Genomic DNA, 21181 nt, shown 5'->3' on the forward strand with positions numbered 1-21181 from the left:
GGATTTCGACCTTTAGAATCTTAGAGTATGCAATTTCAGACGATTTTTCGTCGAAACCGGACCTCGATATCTTTCTTTGTTCAAGAGATATCGAGGTTCACAGGTTTTGACTTCCACCCCCCCTAGCTCCCCCCCCCCCAAAATTTTTTGGGAGTCTGAAAATTTGGGAAAAGAAGCGCTCAAGTATGAGTAATCAATAGACAAAGTCTGAAGAACTTCCAGAGGGGGGCGAAAAAAGCCGTTTTTGCATCAAGCTCTTTAAGTTTCAGTTTTGTTGTGTAGATAAAAGTAATTGTCATGTAATGAATAAATATGTTTGATTTTTTCAATTATTTCAGCCCTGTGCACATCCATTCTTCGTGTTTTTATCTCATTCTTAGCTGGATAAAAAATGACACACTGTGATTCGTAGAAAATACATTTTATTCCAGAACAATGCATGCAATTTGAGCAATCAGTCAAAATAAAGTAAAATATGAGAAAAAGTTACAATGACTTTATAACTTACAAATAAAATATCAGAGAGTACATACAGAATCTTATTATGTAGCTATTGACATGCTGACACAAGTGAGTCATTTCATTTTGCTGACGCTAAAAATTCAGTGAAAACATTTCGATTCAGCAAGTGTACTAAAAAATCTGGAATTAACACATGAATGTGTCAACACTTTCCAATATTTTTCTAACATCCATTTTTCCGTCTTACAAAAGCTCATTTTTCGATCTCAAATCTTCTTTACACCCTATCATTCAGTTCACCTTCATTACTTTTATTACTAGACTTGCAACTGATAATAATACATTATAGCCAGCCAATCACGCATACACTTATAGTCTCGCCCCCTGTGATGTCAGCAAGTCTATATAAGCGTGCGCTGCGCCTAAATCGAAGTCTTTTTCCATCTCTCAGACCTTAGACCTGTGTTTCTCAAGTGGTCTTTTTTCCATCTCTCAGACCCTAGGAACATACACTCTCTCATAGTGATTTTCTGTTCTCTCTCAGTTCTTAGCCTCAAGTGACCATTCTAATTTCTTTTCATCAAGTGTTTCTCACTCTCAACACTTAAAAAGGCATCGTTGTGTAGAAAATTTGTCGACTTTTCATCTACTCTTGTTCTCCGTATTTTGTGCAACTTTCTTATGAATTTCGGAGTAATACAGTGACAAACTTCATCTCAAAATTTAGTCTCTTTAATTTCCATTCCATTTCTTGTAGTTTGTTGATCCTACGTTAACAAAGATCAGCTGGTGCCGAAACAGTTAATATTGTTGAACTTTTATTCATATTCATATCACATCACCAATGAGAATAAGATAAGTTTTCAACTAACTCTTGTGCCGAAAACTAACTCTTATTCATTACACTATGGAAAATTTCTGGCATAGACTTTTGAGAATTTTAACTTGCTCCACACGCTTTAAAAGGGTAAATCTCTAACTCATTTTATAAAGTTTTAATCGTCGTGGTGAAGTAAGAACTGAAACATTTTCTGGATCAAGGCACGTCGCACGTAAAATCCCCGTCGATTTCTAGGATTCGAATAAGTTTCCTGTAGATACAGTTTTACTCTTACACTGCCAGGATCTGTATATTCGTGTTCATATATAAAGTCCCATAATATGTGGTAAGCCTCTGTATTTCCTAGCTCTTCGATATTCGTTTGCCTGGCCAAAATGGTGAGGTCTTGAATTATCGGACAAATGCAGTTCAGAATTGGGAACATGGTAGATTCAATATGTCCGTCGATTTGCACGAAACCAACATGATTGACAGGATTGATTTTCGTATTGATAGGTGTTAGTTGGTTAATTTAAACAGTATGCTTGATGGGTTTTAAGTTGGTTATGATCTATGCTCAACTCAGAAACAAGGAGAAATGCACCGTTACCGCTCCAGCAGAATACATTTGCTGCGATCTGGTCACTTACTCATCGACGCGAGTTCTTGTATGCGAGACTCAACTTTTTGCAAGCTCAACCTCAGCCTGCCAACGCCAGACACGAAGTTTTCCGAGCTAGCCCCGTGGGTCCAAAGACGGATCATCAGGGACATTGAGCGATCCCTATCAAGAGCAAGCGAAAGGACAGCAGAGGTCCAGTCCCACGTCGCTGCTAGATTGTCAGTGGTTTAGATTTAAGTTACCTATTAAGCTAGAAGATAAGATAGTCAAGCTGTAATATTTTCAGTTACTTTTCCCTCATTGCTACATCCCATGGATAGTAAAAATCAGCAATGCACTTTCAGTGCTCCGTGAAACTTTTTTTTTCTTATTTTGCTAAAAGCCCTTCAGAAACTTAGGTATACTTTCAAGAAAAGCCAACCTTTCACCACAACATAATTCAACATATACGCGTTTTTCAGAACGCTGCGACAAAAAAACTTTAGTCATATTAGTCTACAAACCTGGACTTCTGGCATAATAATAATTGCGATTATCTTCTCTTCAGACTACTATCATCAAAACAGGCAGCTGTCGCAACAGGTTACATGGAGCTTTATTCACACAAAGCCCAAGTATCCAATTAGGCTACTGCAAAACCCTCACCATGTCTAGAGAAAAGTTCCTTCTAACTGAATATATAGTAAAATATTTACGAGGGGTCAGACGGGTTTGTCAATGCTCAACCCTTATTCTATTGTAGATTCGTATCATCTAATTTTATTTATTTATTTATTTGTCTTGTGTTTGATTATTCCCTTCTTATTTGCCTAAAATTCTTGTGTCTCTTTGATTGATTAAATTCTTAACAAATTTCCGTTTGTTTTTCAGTCTTCTTTGCTTCATCTCCTCCTAACAAACCATTACTAATGAAGAATCTTTCACACAAGTTTCATGTTTCTAACTCGCAGCAGCTTTTGTTTTGCAAGAAAATAATTTATTGCAGTTCTTCCTTAAACATTGGAAAAAAGAAGGGAGACAGAGAGGGAGTGGCAATTCACCATCCATGAATTTTCGATCAAACAGTGTCAATCTATCTCCTGTAACGATCAAAAGAGATGCACTAAAAGATCCCTCTTTAATGAGCAAATTGTCAATTACATAGCAACACGCTACCGCTGCAGCATCTTATTGAACATTTAAATGGTGAAACAACAGGACTCTACTTATTTGCGGGCCTACAAGGTTCTGAGCTTAAATTTTAGTCAATTAATCATCCTTGCCAATTTTGTCTTGACAGTTTTTACAACGAATTGGTTTCCTATTAAAAGGAACCAATCAATTAAAAATGACACACCAGACCTGTGGAAAATGATGAACTGGTTCAGTCATCTTGACACCTTTAAGTGAGTGACAATCCTAGCAATCCATATAAACAGTTTTTATGGACATCCAGAAAATATTCTTCCACCATGCTTACAGTGAGTGAAATAGATCAGCCATAGTCAACGGAGGTTTTGTGATAAAAATGTGGAGCAAGTTCTTCAAGCCAGGCTGGATCGATAGCTGTCAGCTCGTTCATGTAGATTTTGTCCGTATGAAGCAATTCACAGTACAGAATCCTGAAAAAGGAACAAATATGAATTATAGAATTACAAATAAAGTATCTTTTCCCCAAAAAACGTAGATAGGAGAAGAATGACATTCGTTTCTTCAACAAGTTGTCCATACGTAGGAGCTTGCAGTATTGTGGCACCTAATGTCTAGGTACACAGAAATCTAAATCTAGAATGCTGACTGCAGTAAATGGAAATAGAGGAAATAGGTGAAATTTTGTACGTAATGCAAACAATGGCAAGCCTGCAAATATTCAGAGCTGAAAATCTCAGAGAGAACGCAGGAAATAGCTAAGCGCTCAGCTGAACTTTTATTCAGAGTGACGAGAGGAGTAAGAAATTCAAATTAGTTCCATCAAATAAGAAGCATTGGATAAAAAAAAAAAACCAAGTCACAAAGAGCTATAACATTGAGAAATAGGTTTCAAGTTTACTTCTTTCATAAGGTTTCAATGTGAGAAGATGGACTTTATTTTTCTTACTTAAGCATAAATAGCTGTAGAAAAAATGGAGAATTTGAACAGTGAAACCAAAAACATGTATATCAAGTGCGGTATTTCAAAATCTTGCTCCTATTTTATTTTTTAAAAGGATTACTGAATCAACGCTATGGCTGGAAATTTTCACAGAATTTTTCTCAAATAGAACAGAATAATCACCGAAGCTCTTAAGAAATAATGTTGTTCCATATTCTATTCAGAGGATGAGGAATGACAGGGTGTCTGCAACACATCAAATTGAAATATGCATTTCTGCAGTTTCATGATGTGTTCTTTAGGCAAAGAAGAAACAGAACATGTAATTGAAATGCTCTTCTGTTGGTAACCTCTTCATTTGGCGTTGAAGTAAAAACATTCCATAACGGAGTTTGGAAGGAAGAAAATTGAGAGAAAAAAAAACCTGCAAATTTTACCATTGAGGTTGTTGTACATTGTAGAGGACCGAAGTAGGATGTATGTAAAAATCTTGTTGTCCTCGCACAGAACGGTACACACCCGAGGGATGAAGATATGCTGCATTTGGATAAAAACTGGCAGCAATGCAACGACAAATTTTCACTGAGTTGCCTGAAAACAGATGTAAAAAATAAATATAACCAGTTGCCCCAGTGAGTTCAAGGGATGCTTCTTGATTACAGTAAGTGCCTTTCAAAACAACAAATAGCCTGATAATTTTACATCTGTGGGAAATCCTAAGATGATAAAACACAGCAAATAGATGGAACTTGACAAAACAGTCACATTTGCAGTGTAGAGTTTCAAAATTACATCTACTGTTTACATTTTTTGAAGGGGAACAGGTCAACATCCTCACTCGAAAATTGTTGCCATTTTTCTCGCTTCTATGAAGGTTATTTTCACAAAAGAGTAAGTAAAAATGTTGGTTGGTTTCTTTCCAAACAATCAGAATAGGAGATGAAACTTTGAAACACTTCGATGTACATATGACTTTTTAGCTTGGATCTATTCAAGTAAGAATTAAAACACAATAAAACTTTTACTTCTTTAAAATTTTACACGCATTAAAATCTTACTCAACGAAAAGCTTGAAAATAAAGTCTCAAGTAGACCTGTTTGATTAATCGAACGATAATAGTAATAGCGATTAATTTTTTCATTGTAATCGTGACCGTTTTGAGAAATTAATTATGATTGATTCGATTAATTTGACTACACAGAATGTCCAGTTTCGCGCCGCATTTTGAATTTAAAATTCCCGCCGCGTTTGTTCAAATTTGCATGACATCTACGGTAGCATGCTGCTAGCACCCGGCGGTAAAAACTCGCACTGATAATAGTGATAACCCCGCAAAAATATCCCCATCCATCGGGCTTGTGCCGCGATTTCATGTCGATGATAAAGGTTCTTCGAATACTCTTGATTGGAGAGGTTGGCAGTGCATCAAATAGAAAAAAAATTAAATAGTTGGCGGGTCTAGTTTATTTTGGGTGGAAAGGATCTTTTAGAAAAATAGACAATGAGTCAACTTCAAGTGAAAGAAGAAAAAAAAATATTGGAGGAAAATTATCAGCTTTCAAACTTTTTAAAAAAATATCTTCAAGAACTTAAATACTTCAACTTTGTTTTTGGTCACGAAAGCCAAAAAATAACTTCGTTATTAGCAAAGAAAAAAAAAAAAAAAATATTATGGTACTCTGTTTTACTTTTTCAGTTTTTCCAAATTTTAATTGTACTCGTGATCGTAATCTTAATTAATTTTGTTAATCGTAATCGAATTGAAAAATCCATAATTGCATAAGTCTAGTCTTAAGTTAAATTAGAGTAAATGTTTAAATCAACAAGAAGTAGCAGCAAATTGAAAATTGATGTGATATTCTCTTTTAGTAGGGCGGATAAGGGGAAAAAGTCCCCAGAATCGTGCATTTCTGGAAGAAAGCATGAAACTTTCAGGATATCATCTTTACCTATAGAAGGTTCAATTTCGCAAGTGAGCCCAAAATTCTGAGGCCATGGGGGCCGGGGGGGCAGGGGGCCCTGATTTCGCTATGTTTTGCCGAATTTTTGCGTTGGATCATCGTGAGAACGCCGTTAACAATGTAAAATGTGATCAAAACCTGTGTAAACGTCATTAATAGGTTCTCTCAAACAGTATCCTAAAATGCTAGCACTGTCCGATCCCGGAGCACCCCTCAAAATGCCTAAAATTCAAAATGGCGCCCATAATAAGGCCTCCGGAATATCGGTATTTTCACTTGTGCATATCCTGTCATGTGAGGTATCGTTTTCCATGTAATTTTGGTCGCAGATTTCATATTTGAAGTCAAAACAACCCCCCGGTCAAAATTGGTGCCCCCAATCCAAGATGGCGTCCAGATTTGAAAGGCAGGAGGGTGCATTTTTTAAACTTTTACGCGATAAGGCAAGTGATATGTCATTTCCTATGTAATTTTGGTCGTAGATTTCATTACTGAAGTCAAAACAGTCCTCCGGTCAAAATTGGTGCCTCAAATCCAAGATGGTGGCCAAATTTTAAAGGCAGGAGGGTGCATTTTTTCAAATTTTTACGTGATAAGGCAAGTGATATGTCATTTCCTATGTAATTTTGGTCGTACATTTCATTATTGAAGTCAAAAAAGCCCTCCGGTCAAAATTGGTTCCCGAAGTCTAAGATGTCGGCCAAATTTGAAAGGCAGGAGTGTGAATTTTTATGAGAAAAATAATCACGTGAGATGACAAGAAAGGTAGGTATCAATTCGTACGCATTTTTAGTCAACAAAACGAATCTAAATGAAATGTAAAAAAAATCTTTTACACAAAAATGATACGAGATAATTAAGAGGGTGATCAGTTTGGCCGTCCACGGTAGGAATGATGTTAACAGGAGCATCTATAATGAGCTATTTTATTCATTTTTAAGCCCATATAATTTCTCAATAAAGATAAGGACATTTTACGCGACGCACCTGCCGTACCCTCTCCAGTCAGTATAGGAGAAAATCCTAATCAACTTATGCTGATTCACATTCCCAGTGAGGCTCTTCAGGATCTTCCTCCTACGGTTCTGTAAGTTTTTACAGTTGGAGTCTTCAGAACTTCTGCATGAATCTAAGAACGAAAATATTATTTTCTTGGTGGTACAGCATGGTGTCACTCCCTTTCTTACAATTACACCGTATAATTTTAAGCGGGGATTCCGAAAGCTGGAGGCAAGTCACTTAAAATAGGATGAAGCTCCTTGTTTTTATTCATCCATCCCCAAAGACAAGCATCCAGATCACTTCATCCCATCCACAGTTGAGTATAAAAGTAGCTCCTAAATGAATGTTACCTACTTCATTGCTGATGATATCGAGGGTAATTTCTCTAATTGAATGAAGACTTTGAAAGCTGGAAATTTTTCCTTCGATATATGATGACGGAGGTCTTCGAAAGTCACATTTTTGGGTACCATTGAGGAGTAATATTTCGACGGTGAAACAGCAAAAGTGCGTATCTTGGTTGCAGGATTTCAAAATATTCGCTCCTATTTTATTTTTTGAAAGGGGACCAAACCAACATCATGGCTTGACATTTTTACAGAATATTCCTCACATAGAGAGTGAAAACAAGCAAAGTTTACAAGAAATGACTCCAGTGTTTTTTAATGAAGGAACGGAAGTATGACAAGAAGTCTGCAACACCGCAAACCGAAATAGTATTTAAGCAGTTTCACCATCGATTTACTCTTTTCCAGCTCTTTATATCCGTTCATGGTTTTGATTAGGTTCCAAGAACCTTTCTTTAGATTCTTGCAGGTAAGGATCACATAAAAGCGTACAGAATAAAGTTGCTGTTCCTATTTTATGGATGTGAGGGGTTAAATGGCAACCAGTAAACGCATGCAAGAACAGCTATCATCTCGGATTTTGCGCGTTTAACATCACTTTGAAAACGCAAAGAAACATTGGAGTCTGCTCATCAATTTGATGCAACATAGGTTTGTGCAATGGATTCGTAAGTATGCCTATGCTTCGATCGCACTCGATGGAGTAGAGACCCACCAACTGAAACCGACTGAAAGTTTTCTAAATTATTTTCGGTACTTATTAATTGTTCATCCTCTGAGTCTAGGGCATCTGAAATTGAGTTCAGAGTTTTTGTGCAGTAACCAGCAAGACACCTCACTATTAGTGGCTCATCATTTTTCACTTGTCAGCCATGATGGCAATCATCTTGATTATCTCGTTTCATTTTTGTGTAAAAGATTTTTTTTACATTTCATTTAGATTCGTTTTGTTGACTAAAAATGCGTACGAATTGATACCTACCTTTCTTGTCATCTCACGTGATTATTTTTCTCATAAAAATTCACACTCCTGCCTTTCAAATTTGGCCGACATCTTAGACTTCGGGAACCAATTTTGACCGGAGGGCTTTTTTGACTTCAATAATGAAATGTACGACCAAAATTACATAGGAAATGACATATCACTTGCCTTATCACGTAAAAATTTGAAAAAATGCACCCTCCTGCCTTTAAAATTTGACCACCATCTTGGATTTGAGGCACCAATTTTGACCGGAGGACTGTTTTGACTTCAGTAATGAAATCTACGACCAAAATTACATAGGAAATGACATATCACTTGCCTTATCGCGTAAAAGTTTAAAAAATGCACCCTCCTGCCTTTCAAATCTGGACGCCATCTTGGATTGGGGGCACCAATTTTGACCGGGGGGTTGTTTTGACTTCAAATATGAAATCTGCGACCAAAATTACATGGAAAACGATACCTCACATGACAGGATATGCACAAGTGAAAATACCGATATTCCGGAGGCCTTATTATGGGCGCCATTTTGAATTTTAGGCATTTTGAGGGGTGCTCCGGGATCGGACAGTGCTAGCATTTTAGGATACTGTTTGAGAGAACCTATTAATGACGTTTACACAGGTTTTGATCACATTTTACATTGTTAACGGCGTTCTCACGATGATCCAACGCAAAAATTCGGCAAAACATAGCGAAATCAGGGCCCCCTGCCCCCCCGGCCCCCATGGCCTCAGAATTTTGGGCTCACTTGCGAAATTGAACCTTCTATAGGTAAAGATGATATCCTGAAAGTTTCATGCTTTCTTCCAGAAATGCACGATTGTTATGCTTATCCGCCCTACTATTTCACATTTTACTTTAGATGAACTATTCAATTCATTTATAGAATCTTTCTTTTTTCATCCATTGACACAGTTTCAATGAATGAAAGACAATTTAACTGTTCAAAAGTGTATTCATGGTCATCCATACTCCAACAGTCAAAACAAAAGTAAACTTTATAACAATTTGGTCCAACGAAAGAATGCTGCTGACTCTTAGGAGGGGAGAGGACACCTTTCTTGCACAGACAGAGGAGGCATTGGGTCAGTTGCACTGATGACAGAAGCGTGTTTTGATGCTTGATTCTTGAGGATCAGCTAAAAATAATAAAATCTGTCCAAACAGCAACTCTCTGCGTTCAATATTAATCGAGATATGGCACTTTGAAAAATTCGGTTTGTGCCATCATCCACCACTGTGCTGGCACTCTTGGTTTCTTTCACTTTCCTTTCATCCAAGTGCTATGTTGAGTAACCAGTGCAAACAAGTGTTTCACTGATTGATAAAAGCAAGGTCGAAGAAACCAAGGGTGTCACCACCGAGGCGGATGATGTTATAAACCAAATTTTTCAAAGCATGATATCTTGGTTATTATTCAATATAGAAAAATGCCGTTTGGACAGGTCTTATTATTTTTAGCTGATGTACAAAAATCAAGCATCAAGACAAGATTCTGTGACCAGCGCAACTCCTTTCCAATTATGAACTGAAGGAAGCTATACAGGTGACATCATTAAAACCCATGTATCCTGAGAGTTGGAAATGCAAACTCCTCATTCTACAATTGTTCAAGTCAGGAGAGGTAAAAAAAAGTATGTAAAATAATGCACAGAACAAAAAAATACCTTTGCAGGAAACAATGGGCACATCCATTTTTCTCAGTAATCTCAGTATTCTCTCCCTTAATTCTGTCGACCGCCGTAATGCTTTGTAATTCAAAAATCGTTTATGGCACCATTCTTTTTCATCTTCTAAATGCTTTACATAAGAGTTATAAGTATTTAGATACGTGAGGAGATCCCCTTCTTCGACTTCAAATTTTCGCTTTTCGACTTTGGCTTTGATTGAAGCTTGACCACCCTGAGGTCTAGTGAAGATATTCTGAACCTGCATGAGGGCTATGATGCTGGCCATTTCTTCTGAACAACCCATGTCTCCTGGAAAGAAAAAAAGAGAGAATGAAAATACAGATAATTGGTCAGAGGCACTTTCTTTCTCTTTTTTTTCTTTTTTTAATTATTATTATTCATTACTTGAAAATACGGAGTGAACCGAACTTCCAGGAATTTTTTCAAATTTTGTTCCGCCCTAAATGGCAAAGAAACTTTGTTTAGAAAATGCCAAAAATAGGACCCATTTAAAACAAAATATTTGGTGAGCTCTGATGATGTGGTCCGGCATGGGAAATGGCGCTTCCTGATTGGCTGGTCTCAGTTTCAGGCTTCGCCTTGCTACTTCAATTAAAAAGTTGACTTTTGATTGGTCGAATTTTGAATTCTTTTCCTTCTTTCAGGAGTGCTTTTTTGGACTTTTTAATGAACTTTTTGGTTGATCACAAATTTTACACAGGCAAAACTACAATATGACCCTGTGAAAATTCCACGCCACAGCCCCATTGATGCAGCTACTGAAATAAAGACCAACATCAAACATATGATAAAACTTCCAATTTGCAAACTTGGGATCCACAAAAAAATGTGTAAAATGTTAAATAGTCAAAAATACGTCTTCAAGCCCTTCAAAGAAGTAACATGTTCTCATTCTTCAGTTCCTGATAAATTTTTCAATAGACACAGTGCATGCAAAATGGACACTAAAACAAACTCCACTTTTTCATTGTTTGGTGCATCACTTAAGCTTGTAAGGGTACTTTCCGAACATTCTTTGCAGGATGGAACAAGATGAGGGTTAGGTCCTAGATTGCCTTCATATCTTCCTTTATTCTCACTTTCATCTGCTGATTCCAGTAGATGCAGAATTAGGATCGATAAGATGGTTATCAGTCATAAAAACACATTGTTCAAACAATCACCAAGGTTCTAGAAACATGAGAGACTACGGCTTGGTTAAAATAAAAATGTATAACTTCTCTCTAATAAGATCCTTGCATACTCTTATGATACAGACTTGCTTACTTTTACTATATTTAACACATACATGCTATTGACAATCTTTGGAGCTAATGTTTTATGAACAGAGTATTCTGATCTTTACTCATTCCGATCCGCCCAGCCCAGATAAGCAGAGGATAACAACACAAAGAATTGAGTTTAGCGAGACTCAAGCAAAGATAGGACAAACCTGAAACAAGCAAAGCTTTTGAATAGAGTGGAGGTAGAGGGAATTCCGCCATTTGCAAGCCTGTTGGTTCTGTTAGATTTCCTCTTTCGTCCAATGCACCTAACGCAAACAGGAGTTCCAAGGCACTTAGAACATTTTTCGCTGGAGGTGGCGAAGGAAACGGAAAGCGCAAAATATTGCTGATGCCTAATGCTTTCAACTGAAGAATGGCAGACGACAGTTCTGTCCGCTGCATTTCAGGAGGAGTAGCTTCACTTAACTCACTGTAGGCAGACTCTGTATACAACCTGAAATTAAAAAATATAAGTACAAAACATTAATACATAAAACAAACAGAGAATGATAAGAGAGAGCAGAAAATAAGAGAGAACAAGATAGACAAATTTTGCTGGGAGATATAAATTTCCTTCCTATTTCACTATCCTTCCTCTTCCCTAACACCAGTACGATTAATTTCCTGAAATTTACAAAAATAGTGGGAGCTCACAACTTCTTTGATACTGACATGAAGGGTAAACAAGAATCTTCTTTCTTTTTGCAACAGAACCTATTCATGTCTGTCGATTAACTGATTAAGCATCAAATGCATTGAAGAATCAGCTTTGTTAAAAAACAGCCAGTATTTTGCCAAATTTTAAAAATGGCTGGATATACTCTCAGAAAGAGGATCTGATTTACGGTAAGACCCTCAAAAATGTGTATGATTTTTGAATGAAGGCAGCATTAAATGATGACTGATAAAAAAAGCTATGAAAAAGCAATTGAGAAACTGAGGCAATGTTTACTTCATATTAAAGAAAAGAAAATATACCTCAGAATTGTAAATAAGTAAAGATAAAATGATGAAACGAAGGCATATTACTTTACAGCCCCCTTTTTCAACACCACAACCGCACAAGATTGTAGTAGTTTCACAGTTCTAGACGCTACGACGAGTACAGCCTTACAGTTGGTGTGTTCAATACAGTAAGTTCGAGAGTGAAAGCCTACAAAGCGCAGTATGAGGGAAAAAGTGGATTTTCGTAAAATAAGCTACAGAGGATAAATACCTGAAGACTTTTCCTGGTCTTTCTCTACCAGATCGCCCTGCTCGCTGATCAGCGGACGCTTGTGAGATTGGTACTGTAATCAATGCATCTGTTTGCGACTCAGGATTGAACCATTTCAATTTCTGGAATCCACAATCGATGACGTAGGCGATACCAGGAATAGTGACCGATGTTTCAGCGATATTAGTAGCAACTACTATCTATAAGACAAAATGAGAGAAATATCAGGACTGGATGAATTAGGATTCAACACACGAGTTTCGAAGGAACAGACAATGTTCATGAAAATGTTTATGAAATGATGGAGACCAGAGCAGGGAAGTTGAGCATAGGGTGTCAACTAAAATTTCATTTTGGACTTCCCTGATAATTTAAATAAAATTTTCTGATTTCTTCTGATTTTCTTGACACTCATTGATTTAAAAAATCAGCATATTTGCACTACATTTTGCAATTAGGAACTATACATTCCGGCCCAGTTTAAAAACAACATATCGACGGTGAAACTACCAAACCAAGTATCTTGTTTGCGGTGTTTAAAAAAAATCTACGTTCACATTTTATTTTTTTGAAGTAGACCAAATCAATATTATTCCTTGAAATTTTCACGGAATTTTCTCCGTACAAAGAGGAAAAATCGTAGAAATTTTCAAGACTAGATGTTGAGTAGTTTTTCATTTAAAAAATAAAGTATGACAGGAAGTCTGCGACGTCGCAAACCGAGATACGTGGTTTGGTAGTTTCATTGTCGATATGTGCCATTAGTTTCCCTATGCACATAAGTGTTTTTTCAGATGAGCCAGAGTTTATAGGTCCTAATTGCAAAATGCAGTCCATTTTATCAATTGAATTAAATGTTTGAAAAGGTTTTAGGCACTGAGAATTTTACCGTCGGTTTTTTGATATTTTCCTGATTAATCGAATTTCCTAATATTTCCGAATATTTCCTGTTTTTGCTGATGGTAGACTCCCTGCAACAATACATTTTACTACAACAAAAAAAATTACAAGATTTTTAGGCTAATATTTTCACTCTATTTACAAACGGCTAAACCTCAGTATTATTACAGTGAGCTTTCCTTCCAACTGAAAATGGTGTGATTTTAAAAATATGTTATTGGCTTATAATACCTATGCAAAATTTCAATAGGTCAGTGGCATCCATTTTTTTTAAAAATTTATTTTCTGAAAATACTGAGCAAGTGGCGAATTTGCACACAAAAATTTTATTGCTTCATCTGAGAGTGCCTACTGAGCTGAGTTCGCAGTATTTTTCAAACATTTTTTTCTGACAAGGGAAATTGGAGAAAAATGGATTTAAAAGTGAAAAAATGTGCCGCCTTGTGATGTCATCTGGCGGCATTTTCCATTTAAACACATGTATTGAATTTTGGCAGAATAGGTTATTTTGTGATATTTCCTCCAATAATTGTCCAATTTAGAAACCAGGGATATCTTCGTGGTCAGTTTTCCTAGTAGTACCATTTAAAAGATGAAATTTACAAAATTTAAGACACCTGCAAATTCTCCATTAAGCTTCAAGGAGTTTTTCAGATTTTCTTGCCCCTTAATTGGCAAAGAAGCCCCAATTTGAAAATGCAAGAAGCTTTTATCCCTGTTTTGTCCCACATGAAGATCAAAAAGGCCCTTTTTAGAAAGTTAAAAATAAAATTCGTCGACTCTCGATTATCCAAACGATTTTTGAGTGCCTTTCGGATGATTTGAGGAAATTTGATAAAGAACTGAAGCTTCTCTCAAGAGAATTTTCCATTTAGATGCTATTTAACCGGGGTAGCATAAGTGAAATGAAAAATATGAAAGATCGGAAATTTCTGTGAAATATTTCATGAAATGTCACTAAGTTGTGAAACATGAACATATTTTCAGGGGCTTGGTGTTGAGATGGCTAGCCACCACTCCTCCAACCAGCTCAGCTCATTGGCTGTAGCTTGACACTGTCACGGCTACATACAGCCGCGAGCTCATCTCTCAGCTCACTCCGCGCCCGTCAGCCACACGACACTCACATCGAGCAGCACACAGCGGAGCTCATGCAGCCGGCCGGCTTGCCCCTTTCTAACGGCCCTGATTACGGCCACCACACGATGAGCACCTCACATGGCTTAGTCCATAGTGTGCAACTTGCACTAAAAATACTAAAGAGCAAGAACCATTGGCCTTTCATTTAGTTTCAAAAAATGTTTTTCAATATCTTTCATATTAATCTGGAATTTCATGAAATGTTTCACATGAAATTTTAAGATCTAGTTTATCATAAAAAGTTACAACCATGTAGTTTTTTTCAAGAAAGTTCATTTATGAACTTACTGCCTCCGATAACACAACAGCAAAGGGCCTGGAGTTTCATGGAATACGTACCTTCCGCAGTCCACGTGGAGTGTATCTGAACACTTTGAGCTGCTCAGAGTTTGGCAAAGAACCATACAATGGAAGAACTAAAAGCTTTTTGTCACTTCTCTTGATTTGGTTTCCATGTTCTCTTAACATTTCAACGGCAGTATCAACTTCTTCTTTTCCCGGAAGGAAAATCAAAATGTCACCGGGAAGTTCATGCTCATGCACTTTTATAGCTGTCTCCACGCATCCTTTCACATAGTTCGGTACTGGCTCTGATTAAACAAAAGTCATAAACAGGTAAGAAAAGTCGCATTATGAAATAAGTCACATTAAGAAATGTGAAACATTGAGTGTCTAAAACGTGACAGATTATAAACTTTCAAGTGACTGTAGGTATTTTGTTTTCCAAAGTAGCAAACCCATGCTGTTGTAAATTTTTGATGCTTTGATTTTCATCTTAGTACCTAAACATAAAAGCAGCACAACACTATTTCCACTTCCTAGATCGACACCATAATCATTTATTGAAGGTTCACTTGCTTTTGCTTCAATATAATTACTTCCTGTGTCCATTTTACACTCACGATCAAACACAGTTCGCTGGACACCACTTTTACAATCACTTCCTTGTTCTTCAATGGATATCTTCTATTCATGGAACTCACAATTTTTTTAATTTTTAGGAAACGTTTTGGAAGTTTCTGACCTATGAGCTACATGAATCTTGAAAAAATTCCACGATTTTGTCCCAGTCAGCACATGCCTCTCCCACAGTATTTCTTCTTGCATGAAGTAATGCCAGTATTGCATCAGTAATGTCTAGATGGAACTGGCTGGTAGACAAACAACTTGCCGCAGCTAAACAATTCACGGTTTTCCATAGTTGATATCCAGGAATGACAACTTAAGTGCTCACTGATATTCGAACTCGGACTGATTGTCATCTTAGTTTTGACAAGAATTCTGTCTAAAAATTATTTCAATACACATCACTGAACCCGGATAAATATTAAGATTTTTAATCCTATCTATTCAGTGAACAGGTTCTGAAAACAAGTGAGATTATAATTCTAGAGGCTTTGGAAAATTTATTTTTACATGCTTGAATTCTAATATCCTAATGTACAGTTACTAAAAATTCTCCTGTGGTGGAGCCAAGGGTGGTGGTATTTTCAGTAGTAACGTTAAAAGTGGAACTGGCTCTTACACTACTGAGGAACTTTATCGATGCAAAAGCAAAAAATACAATTGTTTAGCGTAGAGCAGGGTGTCTGGCAATTTTCAAAAACGAAATTTCCTGATATTTTCCTGTGTTCCCTGACAAAAACAACCAAGAAATCGGGGGAAAATCTAAAATTCCCTGACAGAGAGGAAAAATAATTCCCTGACAAAAAGGAAAAATATTCCCAATTATTCGACGTGGTTGAACTGATTAGATATAAGTAGGAACTTGAAAAAACAAAATTTTTTAAAAAAAGTACTCACTTGCACATCAATTAATTATTATTGCGGACGCATTTCGCTCCTGCCCATGGAGCATCATCAGTGCGACTCAGAGTACTTTTTTAAAATTTTTGATCATTCCTTGTGCGGCCTCCAAAAGCGGAAAAGTTTTTAATTTTAATTTTGAAGTAGGAATTTGTTCATATTTTAGGGATATAATGTAATGAATAGAGCATAATACATACGAAAATATATACAAAATGCAAACTCATACAAGATGCGTTTACCTAATTTTGAAAACTTAAAAGACATGAGCGGAAATTCTGGTAGAAATTTAAGTATCGATTCCATTTTTCTGAATCTTCATTCATCATCAATTTTCAAAAAAAAAAAAAAATCTGTGTTTTTTGATTTCCCTGACAAAAAAATTGCTTGCAAAATAAAATTCCCTGACATGCCACATTTTTGCGAATTCTCTGGCGTTTTCCCTGATTTCTTCAACGCACACACACACACATACACACACACACATACACACACACACAAAAAATTCCCTGTTCTCCCAGTTCCCCAGGTTGCTAGACACCCTGTAGAGTATTGCTAGTTTCCTGAGATGTTCATCAATCGGAAAAAAATTGAACACATATTTATTCTTAAAACTTTATCATTGTTTTTCAGCAACATCATGATGAATTACCATCACAGTTAAGAGTACATAGCAAGAATACTAACCTTTACTATAGAAAACAGAGATGGAGTACAACCGACCTTCAATACTTATGATTGAAGCCATTTCTTTTTTCTTTTTATTTTGATTGAAGAAATCTCTTAATTCCTCTGCGTCAACGGTGGCTGATGCAACAATGAGTTTTAAATCTTTGCGTTTTCTCAAAATTTTTTTGAGTAATCCTAGAAGAATGTCTGTGAGGAGAGTCCTTTCGTGCACCTGACAAAAAAAAAAAAAAAAATCATGTACATTTTTTTCTTTAGGACACAGAGATGCATAAAAACATACTTAGTTCACATAAAACCACAAAAAATAGACCACTAGACAGGGCACAAATTTAATCATTTCAATCCATGTTTCTCTTCCAAAATTTCATGTGGAACACCATTCGCACAAAAATTACTGAAATCAACTCCTAACCAAGATATTAATGTTGTTAATGGCCAATGGGTATGAAAAATTTGGATTTATCTTAATTGATATTTAAGTTTAATTCATTTATTAAAAATTAAACATTATTATTATTATATTATTTATTAAATATTATATTTATTTAATTGTGTTACCTTAATTTATTTTTAATTTAATTTTAGTTTAACAAGAAAAACCGGGTCCACAGGTATCAAACCCTGCGCTAAAACAGTTCTAGCAGGCTTCTAGAACAAGCAAAGTAATCCTTTCTTTTAAAAAAAGAGCAACAGCTGAGCTAAAGCACTGAGATTAAGGTTGCCATATTTTCATGCCGCAAAGACTGTTACAGTAACCCAGGTAGATTATAGTTTTCTAGTAGATGAGGTTTCTTTAAGCATCGAAAAACTGTAATATCTTAAGTCATAGGTAACTTTCAATAATATTTGTTGCACAGATTGTGTTCTACGTGAAATTCTGATGAAGAAACTCATGTTATAATGCTTAAGTTTGCACCTTGACTAGTGGCCTATTGCAGTACAAAACCCAACCTTCTGGCTGGTTTAGGATCATGTAGCTTTTAGACCCGTCTGACATGCTGTTTCAGTATTGCTTGCCTACATATGTTAGCTAATAGAGAAATGTTGCATACATTTTCCAGATACAGATTTTTCTTTACCCCAATGAGAAAAACTTAAGTAATTTTCAGACTTGTTCGTGCAACAAAACTCCCATGAAAAAATAAAATGTTTGTGAAAATACTGGAACAGCAAAAACAAGATCCCCTTCTTGGCACGGGAGACAGCAATTGTCTGTAAAAGAGAAACAGAGATAGCTTCATTTTTGTTCCTTCATACATTTACTTACTTCCTTCTAATAAATGTTTCTGGGGGTCGTTTTAGATAAATTCACCCATATCAAGTCTTAGTTACAGTGGTACCAGTCCTGAAAAAATTCTATTTTTGCACCAATGGCACAATTTTGATTAGACAACACTTATTTCTGAAACTCCATAAACTTTTGTAACTGAAGGGTGAACTTTTATGACTTACTTCATGAAAGCAAATGAAACAAATACTTACTTCATCCAGCATGATCACGGAATACTTTCTGAGAAGAGGATCACTCATCATTTCTCGAAGCAAAATACCTTCGGTCATATATTTTATTTTGGTGGTTGATGGATCAGAGGCATCATCAAAACGAATTGCATATCCTACAAGTTGACCTAGATGGGAATGCATTTCTTCGGCAACACGTTTGGCAAGTGAGGTGGCACCAACTCTCCTTGGCTCGGTGATGCCAACCATTCTTCCATTTTCACACCAGCCGGCTTCATACAAGATCTAGAATTAGTACAAAATACGATTTGAGATGTCCGATGTTTGTGCAGCCAGAAGAATAAATAATCAATTACTTATTATGAGTTTTTCTTTGGAACATAGTTTTTTCCCTGAATTGTGATCGTTAAAATTAAGGATTTTTCTCTTTTTTTTTTAAGTTTACCAACACGATAAGCTTCATTCAGTTGAGCGTTGTGCAAGAATTGGTGTTCCTTAAGCATACTAACTAATTTAACAATTTTCTTCCCTTCTTCTTTCACACCACTCTTCCCTAAGTTTAAACTCTGTGCAGGTAGAATGATGCTGATTAAATTAATTTCTAATGAGTGCTTCTTAAACATACCTGGGGTACTTGCGTGCTTTTACCACATCCAGTTTCTCCAACCAAAACTAGGACCTGATATTGTTCAAGTAAGTAAAGGATGTGCAATCTACTCTCAAAAATTGGCAAGCGTTGCTTTTGTTGATCAACAGACAATGAAACATTTGCATTGAAGACGAAAGCGGTACCACTTGTTTGATCGACATCAGTTTTGTCTTCTTCCCACAAGCAGTCCCCACCACCTGGAAAATTTTTTTAATTAATTATTTTCAATTCATAACTCTTGAGGGTTAGAGTGAAATTTTTCTCCCTTGAGGCCATTTGTCCGGAGAGATATGAGGAATCAAAATTAGTTCCTTGCAATTAGCACTAAGGAATGGCATGATAACTTGAAAACTTTGATTTTCTGTGAACTACATATTCTTGGAACGACCCCTTTTACTCCCTTAACCAGAAAACTGAGTCATTCAGGTCCCTCAAAATTTGAGACAACAGTCTCCCAGGGGATGGTCTCCACCAAAAACACTTAGGTGGGTACCTTAAAATTCACTTTTTATGGGTATCAGGGAAGGAATCAGGTATCTTGTAAAGGGAATGATGAAGTTCTTTGACTTCAGATCTCTTTGGGCAGTTTTTAAAAATTTTAAAGCTACCTTCTTAGTGCTCTCCATACACAGGGACAGGGTGGTTAGCAAAATTTCATTTTATCATTCCCTGACTTCTCTTAAGTAATGAAATTCCCTAACTTTCTTACAACAACGTACTTAGGGGCACTTGAGTAATGTGGACAAAATGTTGGCACAACAACGCAATCAGCTGGCCCGCTGTGGACCCAATTTCTACGTGGAACCAGGCTCCACAAAAAATTCTCTGACCATTGGCGAAATTCCCTAAGTAACTCTTCGTGGAAGAGTTGCATTCCCTGACTTTCCCTCGTTGCTAGCCACCCTGATATAAGACTCCTTTTATTTCACATTTTCTTTGGAAGCCTTCATATTACGGTACACACAAGACTGCACACTTCACTATTGCACCAGTTTTCTTCACAAAAAGTGGCCCTGCTCTCACATTTGTTCTTCCCTTTCGGGATGCCTTGACAAATCACTTGCGCCATGCCAGCAACCAGATTAATGAAACTATGGCTACCTGAGACAACAAGATGTAGCCCTATCTTAACCATGCAATACATCGCAATTCGATGTCTTATTGGCAAAAACCTTGAATCTTATAAACCATGCATCCGAGTTACGGAAGGCGAGACAACTTTTAAAAATTTGCATGCCGATGAGTGTTGGCACCGACCTGCATCGATGAGTTCGTGTGTCTCAGTTGCGCACATCTGCCTCTGCGCAGTAGCGGCTTCAGTGAATTTTTATCGCATTGTGAGGCTTTTTTTCTCAGTTAATAATCAGTTCGGAAAAATGAAACAGTGCTGTTCCATTGTAAAATTATATGTTCTAAAACTTTTCTTCTTAGGAATTTTGTCTGAAAATGGACTCTAAACAAGATATTCGTGAAAAACCGAGCGCAGGTATGAAATCTCCATTGCTTCTCTACAGTCTCTTCAAGTGCTTGGGACACACGCTTGTTCCACTTCGGCGCCCGCCCATTATGGAGCTTCCAGAAACTTGTCTAGCTTCGCCTGTACTAAACCGAGCCGGACGCACAGTCTACGTGATTCAATGTCTTTGCTCATTGGGCTGCTTGAAACTTTCAATAATTGGCCTGTAGTCACGCACTTTCAGCACCCCTCCCTTGCGTAACAAATGAATTCTCAATTTTGCACTGGTTCCTTACTTCTTTATTTCGATGCTTAGATGGGTTCAATGAAATCTGAAAGAATCCTAAGTAGTTGTGAGGGCTGAGAGTTGATAAATATTAATGAGAACAACGTGCACAGGTTAAGTTCCAGCAAGTACTTACTTGGCTTTAAAAACTTTCCAATCATTTCAGAGAGAGTGATTCGTGAGGACAGTTTGATCTAGGGAAGGGCACTAATTAGTCTCGTACACAATTTGATTTTGATAGTCTGAATGAAAAAAAACTTCAAAAGAATACATGCTGTATCGGCGACCGGCGTGACATGGTAAATAAAGGAAGGAGGTTAGGTGATTTAGACTTTAGCTTTAGACCC

At 36.7% G+C, this 21181-nt stretch overlaps 1 protein-coding gene across 1 annotated transcript; it reads right to left on the reverse strand.

Moving 5' to 3' along the window:
* Positions 1-405: 405 nt before the first annotated feature.
* LOC109029688 (probable ATP-dependent RNA helicase DHX35) lies at positions 406-21135 on the reverse strand. Its single transcript, XM_019040269.2, has 10 exons — positions 20971-21135; positions 19069-19289; positions 18465-18728; positions 16980-17193; positions 14826-15076; positions 12447-12646; positions 11398-11684; positions 9942-10253; positions 4413-4566; positions 406-3505 (listed from the first exon to the last, which is right to left on the reverse strand). The coding sequence occupies exons 1-10, from the start codon at positions 20993-20995 to the stop codon at positions 3379-3381; spliced, it is 2055 nt and encodes a 684-aa protein (XP_018895814.2). The 5' UTR covers positions 20996-21135; the 3' UTR covers positions 406-3378.
* Positions 21136-21181: the final 46 nt, after the last annotated feature.

This window comes from Bemisia tabaci, chromosome 7, assembly GCF_918797505.1.
Source record: "Bemisia tabaci chromosome 7, PGI_BMITA_v3".
NCBI classification, from domain to species: Eukaryota; Metazoa; Arthropoda; class Insecta; order Hemiptera; family Aleyrodidae; genus Bemisia; species Bemisia tabaci.

What these genes read in the sequence shown, in the direction of transcription:
- LOC109029688 (XM_019040269.2), bottom strand. Translation starts at nt 20,995, where the DNA reads ATGATTGGAAAGTTTTTAAAGCCAA. An exon ending in CCGTGATCATGCTGGATGAA is followed by an intron (nt 17,194 to 18,464) that starts GTAAGTATTTGT and finishes TTTTTTTGTCAG; the next exon opens with GTGCACGAAAGGACTCTCCT. An exon ending in AAAAGCTTTGCTTGTTTCAG is followed by an intron (nt 10,254 to 11,397) that starts GTTTGTCCTATC and finishes TTTTCTTTCCAG; the next exon opens with GAGACATGGGTTGTTCAGAA.